Here is a 9,212-nt window from a genome sequence, read left to right on the forward strand (position 1 = left end):
TAGGCTTCCAACATTTTTGATGATATAATCATGGCTGTGGGTTTCATTTTGAACACTCAAACTGAAATGGGCATTTTGAATCTCAGAAATGTGAACAGCTGCTTGGTACAACTTTGGCTTGCCTTTCAAATCTTTTAATAAAAAAACTGTGAAATGATTTACAGGGTTTTGAGTGAGTTTGCTAAGATTGTGTGGTGAGTGGGAGGTAATATTTTTTTCTTTTTTAGTGAACCATGTCTTTCATTCAAAACTTAGAGTGTCTCTCACATGGTTTTTGGGTGATGGGAGTTCATGTACTCAGAAGTGAATGTAGAAACTCAAGAATGAAATTGTACTTTGATTTGCACGTGTGTGCGCTCATGCTGATGAACTACTCAAAATTGTGAATAAATTATTGCTGGCGTAGAGGAGTGTACTCCCTTGTCTCAGAGCGACTGAAGAGAAAAAGAAGAAATAAAGAATGCTGTGCTGTAAAATATGGTTGTTGAATTGTTGTGGTGAGGCATGTGAATGTGCAGACACACACACACACACACACACCCAGTGTACGAGTCTTTTACTGTTTACATTCTGTTCATCACAGATCATTTTCAAAGTTTTTGGAACATTTCATGGTCCTTTAGTCTTTTTCCTTTTGGGGAACAGCTTGACCTCTGCACTTATTTTAAAGGGGCATTATCCACACACATACACACACAGACATGAGTAGATAGGGCATAGCGAGAGGGCCTCGTGCAGGAAACTAGAGAATCAAATTTAACAATAAGCAGCAAAAGATAGTCATGTAAAGCACTGATGAAAACAGACAAAACTGCAGGTCAACAAAGTCAGAAAAGAAATGTCAAGGAACATTCATATTCAAAAACTTTCAGCATGCCAAGTATATAATGTGGTCAATTCTGATTGGGATTCTGGCTTTCAAGGTACTGATTTTGAAGAGAATGGGATGGCAGTCCACATTCAAGATCAAAAATAAAATAAAATAGTGAAGTCCAAAGATCTGCAGGACCTTTGATGTGCAGACTGAGTCTTGGCAATCCCGTTGCTACACTCACTATCTCTGGTTATCTCATTTAGAGCTACATACCGATAAGTTTCACTTGACTTTTTTTCTCCTGCACATTGTGACTTAATCATTACACTGGTTAGCCTGATGTGCTCCGCCACTACAAGTAATCTATTTGGAGTCAAACTTGAACTGATTTGTAAATTGGTTCCATTGACCATTATCACCATGTCCTCAAACACACACACACACACTAAGGCCCGAGGCATATATATATATACACAAACACCCCAAAAAATAGTATATTTTTTTGTTTTATTATCAAAATCAACTAAGAAGTCTTTTTGTTTGTTTGGCAAAACAAAATATCACTTGAGTAGAAAACTGTTCTTTGCACATTGACAGAAAGCCACTCAGGCTCTCAAATACTATACTTTAAAAAAAAAATTTAAATCTGGTCAACGCTACACAGTCTCTGCACAGTCTGCTTCAAACTATGAAGGATTGGAACCTGGCTGTTCGTCGACCTCAATGTCTCCGTTGACCTTGACCTCTGGACCACCATTGACCCCTGAAGTGCCGATCACGTGCTGTATGATGCGGCCGTCCCAACTGCTGGTCAGGAGTCTGTCGCCGGTCTGCCAGGCTAAACCGCACACAAAATCTGTGTGACCCGTCGACTTGTACCTGAATAAATCGCAGAGTGAAACACATGGGAGTTTTAATATGTCTGAAAGGCACTTGCACAGAGCAATGCAAAACGATGGTAAAACAATATTAGAAAGTTGGTGCACCAACAAAATGAAGACCTCAAAAAATCTGTAAATCTGGTGATGATTAACAAGGAGGGTGTCTTAAACCAGGAATAAAATAAACAGAAGCCATGAACAGAAAATCTGGAACAGCAAGGATACAAAAATAGGGGGAGTCTCCAATCATGGGATCTTAACCTTTTTCCTCCCAGAGTACCCAAAGGAAATTTGACCCATAAACTTTGATAAATAATTTATTTTCATTTCGTTATTTGTGTTTTTCCTTTCCCCCAATATCGCCTACTCGAGTACCCATATGCAGTAAACTAAAGATATAGTACAAACTATAACATCGAATGCAGAAGAAGAAGTAAACTAAAGATATGTCAGTACTGACCTAAAAAAGAGCATACTCGTAAGAAAAAACGCCACACAAAAAAAGTTTTCAAAAGTACATTAAATAAAGCACAATCAGTACTCACAGAACGTCAGCAGATGAAGCATTGGTTGTCGCCACCACTGTGCCACAGTCTTCACTCACAGAGGCAAGAAGATTGGGCCTGGAGAACCATAGAGAAGACATTTTAACGTTAAAAGTAGAAAATAGCAATTGCAGTGAGCGATATTTCTTTTTACACATACTAGCTGTAAATTCAAGCAGAAATGCTTTGATAGACAAACCAGTTGAAAGCAGCTCATGCATCACTAAAAAACGCTGAATATTTATCATGTAGCTACTATTTAAAATTGGACTCATAAGGCAAAAAAAAAAAGAAGTCTGTTTACGGTAACATAGGCACACAAAAAAAGGGTCGGTAGGTCAGGAATTTTTTTTTTTTTCCAAATAAACATATTTTTAAGTTATTTTGCCAAAAAACAAAGACTTTTTTACATTTAGTCAAGTTTTGACTAAATGTTTTAACATAGAGGGGGAATCGAGACGAGGGTCGTGGTGTATGTGCGTGTGTGTCTGTGTGTATAGAGCGATTCAGACTAAACTACTGGACCGATCTTTATGAAAATTTACATGAGAGTTCCTGGGTATGAAATCCCTAGACGTTTTTTTCCATTTTTTCGATAAATGTCTTTTATGACGTCATATCCGGCTTTTTGTAAAAGTTGAGGCTGCACTGTCACACCTTCATTTTTCAATCAAATTGATTGAAATTTTGGCCAAGCAATCTTCGACGAAGGCCGGACTGCGGTATTGCATTTCAGCATGGAGGCTTAAAAATTAATTAATGACTTTGGTCATTAAAAATCTGAAAATTGTAATTAAATTTTTTTTTTATAAAACGATCCAAAATTACTTTTATTTTATTATTCATCATGTTCTGATTCCAAAAACATATAAATATGTTATATTCGGATTAAAAACAAGCTCTGAAAATTAAAAATGTAAAAATTATGATTAAAATAAAATTTCCGAAATCGGTTAAAAACAATTTTATCTTATTCTTTGTCGGTTCCTGATTCCAAAAACATATAGATATGATATGTTTGGATTAAAAACACGCTCAGAAAGTTAAAACGAAGAGAGGTACAGTAAAGCATGCTATGCAGCACAGCGCAACCGCGCTGAACAGGCTCGTCACTTTCACTGCCTTTTGCACTAGCGGCGGACTACGGTCATTGTAAAAAAATGCAGTGCGTTCAGTTTCATTCTGTGAGTTCCACAGCTTGACTAAATGTAGTAATTTCGCCTTACGCGACTTGTTTATTTTTTTTATTTTTTTTATTTTTTCTCCCAAATACCAAAAAAAAAGTCTAGGGTCGCGCGAAAAAATAGGGTCGGTCGAGATACCGTAAACAGACTATTTTTTTTTTTGCCTAAGCTTTGCATCACATGAGGTTTGTTGATCAATTGCAGCTGAACAAATTAGTCACAAGTGAAAGTTATCCTCCTTGGTCAGAGCAAAATATGTACGTGTTACATGTACCATCGTTTACTGCCGGTTTAAACCAGTGTGCAATTATCCCGAAAAATCTGACACGATTCATTCATTTCAACATTATTATCCTTTTTACATGCACTGCTGTGCAACTGACACAAGAATTAGAACAGTGGTACCTGCAATGAAAAGACACCCTTCTGGACCAGCCAAAAGGGTCCCTACATTGCAGGTGGCCTGCCATGGCAGGTACATTTATATCAAGATAATGGACAAAGGGACTACAGAAGGTGTCCTTTATTGGGAAGTGTCCCATCATTAGAGGAGTCTAACATTGCAGATACAACTGTACCGCCACGGAACATGCCATAGCTACAAACTGTGATGGGCACATAATTTTGTCACAGAAAATTTCAAATAAACTGACCTTTCAGGTGAAAATGCCAGGCGTGTGACAAAGCGATTATGTGGCTGATAGGTGACCGTCTTCTCTACCACAGCCCTGAGATCCTGCAAACAGATATTGCCCCCTTCGTCCCCAACAGCGTACATGTTGCGTGCCGAGGGCTGCCATCTGACACATGTCGGCGAGAATCCAGGTGTACACTTGCCTATGAACAGAACCACTCAATATAATTATTAGACATGGGAACAAGAAAACATGAAAAAGTCTGAAAGTGACCTCTGGTTCCAAAGTGATGCATACATATCCATGCATACATTCTGAGAATGGATCACAAATACTGCTCTGAAATTGTATCTTGGAGCTCAGAAAAAGTAGATTAGCTGTGGAGTTCATGTTTTCCCTCAATGCATCATTGTGTTGTGATGTAATACGCAAGATTGTAACTAGCAGGTACATGTACAGTGGTTATAAACAGAAAATCTTAAGGGGGGGGGGGGGGTGTCTAAAATTGGGGGGGGGGTCTTAAAATCGGGGTTCAACTAAAATATCTTTACATAGCCCAAATTGTGAGCAGGGACACACCAAACAAATGAAAAGAATGGTACCTATCAGAGTGGCTGGTTTGCTCTCACGCGAGTCCCATAAGACTGTTTTTCCATCCTGAAAACAAAATAACAATATCAACATCATCTTCAAAAACAGCAGTCAAACACAAATTTTGAACACGGTGCATTTATCCTGTAATAGTCTGAATCTGTGTTCTGTCAATTTTTTCCCTGAACACATGAAATAAAATTCAGAGCACTTAAACACACACAGAGACACATTCAACGACACTCAAGACAGACAGACAAGAAGGGCCAACACACAATACACTGCCTTTTGCACACACACACACACACACAGTACTATTTACCTGTGAACATGACAAAAACAGGGCTGGTTCTGTAGGGTGACACTGTACATCCCAAACGATGTCACTGTGTGCTGCAAAATAAACATGATTAAAGCATTGCTGTCACACTCATCCTTACTTTTTACATTTAGTCAAGTTTTGACTAAATGTTTTAACATAGAATGGGGAATCGAGACGAGGGTCGTGGTGTATGTGTGTGTGTGTGTGTAGAGCGATTCAGAGTAAACTACTGGACCGATCTTTATGAAATTTTCATGAGAGTTCCTGGGTATGATATCCCCAGATGTTTTTTTCATTTTTTCGATAAATGTCTTTGATGACATCATATCCGGCATTTTGTAAAAGTTCAGGCGACACTGTCACACCCTCATTTTTCAATCAAATTAATTGAAATTTTGGCCAAGCAATTTTCGACAAAGGCCGGACTTTGGTATTGCATTTCAGCTTGGAGGCTTAAAAATTAATTAATCAATTTAATGACTTTGGTCATTAAAAATCTGAAAATTGTAATTAAAATTATTTTTTTATAAAATGATCCACAATTACGTTTATTGTATTCTTCATCATATTCTGATTCCAAAAACATATAAATATGTTATATTCGGATTAAAAACAAGCTCTGAAAATTGAAAATATAAAAATTATGATTAAAATTAAATTTCTGAAATCGATTTAAAAACAATTTCATCTTATTCCTTGTCCGTTCCTGATTCCAAAAACATATAGATATGATATGTTTGGATTAAAAACACGCTCAGAGAGTTACAAAGAATAGAGATATAGAAAAGCGTGCTTTCCTCCTCAGCGCAACCGCTACCGCGCTTTTCTGGATTGATAATTTCACTGCCTTTGCCACAAGCGGTGGACAGACAATGCTGCGAGTGTACAGTCTTGCGGAAAAAAATGCAATGCGTTCAGTTTCATTCTGTGAGTTCGACTGAGCTTGACTAAATGTTGTATTTTCGTCTTACGCGACTTGTTTTAATACTGCCAATAGAGATACTGCAACGATCATAGTCCTATTTGTTGTAAAGGATATATTAAAACACAAACCCCTTTCTTATTTCAAATAGCTGCTCTCTTCCCTACCTTTACTGTTAAAAAAAAAAGACTTTCATAAATCAACTTTTTAATAAAACTTTGATAGCCAATTCATTTATTAGTTTATCTATGTTTTGTATTTTTTGGGGGTAATGATAAGAAAAGATGGAATGAATAGAAAACTCATCAAGTCTGTGCAACCATAACTATACAACTGAGAAGGAGACACAAGTTTCAGGTGAATACCTTTGTAAGTGTATAAAGATGTCAGATCTGGATTCCAAACTTTTATTCTGCAATGAAATCAAAGAGATCCATCTGAAATTCAACATGTACATTAACAAAACACAATATTGCTTAATTTCTTATTTAAACTTAAGCGCTGAAAGGAATTATATGTAATGTTATGGGTGGAATTCAACATTTGAAAAAGAGAACATGAATGCTGCCAGAATCTTTTTTCTTTCTTGCCTGTGCGTGCATGTTGAGGTGGGGGATGTTTATCAATGTGGATGTCAATTTATTTGTTTGGTACTAAATGTTTTATTTATCACAATTTTTGTCAGAAAAATCAGGATCAACGTCAAATTAAACCGAGCAGTTCAGGAGTCATAAATAATGAGAGAGATAAACAATATAACTTACGTGTGGTCATAACTGGCTGTGACAAACTGTGATGCGTCACTGTTGACACTGACGCTGGAGACCATGTTGTCATGTTCATTTGCTGAACTGATCATTCCAAACAATTTGTTCTCATCTTGAAGCTCCCATAATGCTGCTCCACCTGGTTTGTAAGGAAAAAGAAAAGTTATCTTTATTTCAGATTTTAAACTCACAGAGAAGAATGCATCATTTGCATGTATATTTTGTTTAGTCCTGGCTCATATCAATAAATTCGTAATCACATTTCACGAATTTGATCAGGTTGTATTCGTCGGGACTACATTTTCTTTTGGCAATTAAGAAGCTCACTGCAATACTCTAGCTGATAACATTTTACTTAAAATGATTTACTTTTTCTTAAGCCCTTGTCTTAAAAAAGCAAGTAATCTTTCTTTAACCCTTTCGCTGCCAATCAAAACTTGCGTATGTGCATTCCTGACTGCCAGGGAATATTGGAGTTCAGGGTGTAATAATTCACAAAAAATTCTAGCTCCAAACTGGCAGTAGGTAGGTAAGTAAAACCTATGTTATTTTTAAGGGAAATTGAACCAAGAATCTGTTTTTAGTGTCTAATCATGGAAATAATAATTAGTTTGGCTTATAATGATGTTTAAATATGAACTTTTGAAAAATCAGTCCGGCGCATCTTCCGGTGCCTGTGGATCAAACACAGGTGGTTGTTTTGCTTGCTCCAAGAAAGGATTATAATCACTATCATCTACCTGTTTCCAACGAATCGTCCGAAAGAAGATCTCCCCCTTCCCCTGTCAGTATCCATAATCATTTGCACCGCCTGTAGCGTCAGTCCGGCTTTGTTTTTCCCTACTAGGGCCTGGTCGATTGTCACCATTAGCCATTTTGACGAGTCAAGATTTCTCTCCCCTACCCTGTCGCCAAGGCCGAAAATAGCCTTCAGACGCAAAACCGCGTCACCATTTATGTTTATTCATGAGAATGAGGTATCCTATCAAGCCATTGGCTGCTATTTGTGTGTCAGCAGTGACGTAGCATTTCTGGAAAATCCCGGAACGGAGAAGACGGGTTTACCCGTCCTAAGGCGCTGCGGCTGCACAAGCGCATGACGGGTATATACCCGTCCTAAGGCAGTCAAGTGGTTAAGGAGTACATCTCACCTTAGATTAAAACAGTGGTGCACAAAATCAAGGAACACATCAAGAAATCAAGACAGGAATAAAATCTTAAATAGAAAATGAAAATATCTTTGTCGCTGCCAACCTTCAGCCCTTAAAATAAAATCATGATAATGCAAATCCAAATACCTGTATCAAGACCAACTAGAACTCGCTGTGTGTCTACCCATGATGCATCCCGCACACCAGCCTCCAGTTGTACACCAGCAGTGCACTTGTCTACTTCTGGAGCGCGTTCAGGGTTTGTGTAGTACCAGAGGGATCCCAACCAGTATCGCCCAGTTAGACTGGACGCTCCCAGCAACAGGCCGCCATCTGAAAACAGCCAAATAATTTAGGCATTGTGCGTGTGTGTGTAAGTCTGTGAGTGTGATTCTTTTACTCATCTTAAATCAATGTAAAATTTATAAAACATTGAGATCAGTGGTGTGTGAGCAAGCATTGTAAGTTGTATCATAACTCATATCATGAGTGTGTGCATACATTCTAGTGAATGTGTGTGAATGTGTGTAAATATACCTGACACTGACACTAGTGATAGCTAAGAGCTTGTTCTGTGACTACATAAGCATAATTAACATGGCAGCCAGTCGCATCATATAGGCCCATTGCAGAAACTCAAGTTAACAACAGCATTTCTACTCGGCGCGCGCGGTATGAGAATCACGGGTCGTAACTCTCTGGAATTGGTCATCCGCCGCCATGTTGGATGCCTTGCACGATCTCTGACAGTGCTTGAGCGTTGGGTGGCGACTTGACAAAAGTGAAAATGACACGTTGTGTGGCCAAAAACTGCAGTCAGCAGGCACACTTTAGGATCCCTAAAGTTGTTTACCATCAGGGTGACAACTGGAAGGAAGTTACTGAGCGGAGAAGACGATTATAACTGGTTATTTTTTGCTGTGTGCAGTGCGCTAATCAACAATTGTCCATCGGTTGTGCCTTTAGAGTGAACACTGTGATAGGATGCTTTGAAAATTATACTTTGCAGTAGTTACCTGAGCTGCATTGTACCTCATTTGCCTGTCTTGAGAGCTTTATCTTGTGAATTTTGGTGCACTGTCTGCATGGTAATTTGAGATAAAGAATAAATAAATGAATATAAGAATGTATTCTTGCTTTACTTTTTATGTTGATTGTTGTGCTGTTGTGTTAAAAAGGCAGATCCCCTTTGGACTCATGCATGCACAGTTTTCTTCATTTTGTCTGCATACACAGTGAAATACGCAAAAAGAACAAGAGTGCAATGAAGAAAACTAACAAAGACGGCATCCAATATGGCGGCGCGAAGAGAGTATGAGCGGAGTTGTGCCCCTTAGGGCTAAAGCTAGCCGATCCATTTGATAACGTCACGCCGAGTAAGAAGAATGAATTGGACCTAT

At 38.3% G+C, this 9,212-nt stretch overlaps 1 protein-coding gene across 1 annotated transcript in view; it reads right to left on the minus strand.

Moving 5' to 3' along the window:
• Positions 1-1,302: 1,302 nt before the first annotated feature.
• LOC138962083 (methylosome protein WDR77-like) overlaps positions 1,303-9,212 on the minus strand; it is an 8,762-nt gene continuing 852 nt past the window's right edge. The window contains exons 2-9 of the mRNA XM_070333794.1: positions 7,960-8,145; positions 6,659-6,800; positions 6,260-6,306; positions 4,973-5,043; positions 4,662-4,716; positions 4,078-4,261; positions 2,241-2,318; positions 1,303-1,693 (exon numbers count right to left, since the gene is read on the minus strand). Of these exons, the coding sequence (XP_070189895.1) occupies positions 1,501-1,693; positions 2,241-2,318; positions 4,078-4,261; positions 4,662-4,716; positions 4,973-5,043; positions 6,260-6,306; positions 6,659-6,800; positions 7,960-8,145 (956 nt within the window). The 3' untranslated portion in view covers positions 1,303-1,500. The remainder of the gene's footprint in view (positions 1,694-2,240; positions 2,319-4,077; positions 4,262-4,661; positions 4,717-4,972; positions 5,044-6,259; positions 6,307-6,658; positions 6,801-7,959; positions 8,146-9,212) is intronic.

This window comes from Littorina saxatilis, linkage group LG3 (assembly GCF_037325665.1).
Source record: "Littorina saxatilis isolate snail1 linkage group LG3, US_GU_Lsax_2.0, whole genome shotgun sequence".
NCBI lineage: Eukaryota > Metazoa > Mollusca > Gastropoda > Littorinimorpha > Littorinidae > Littorina > Littorina saxatilis.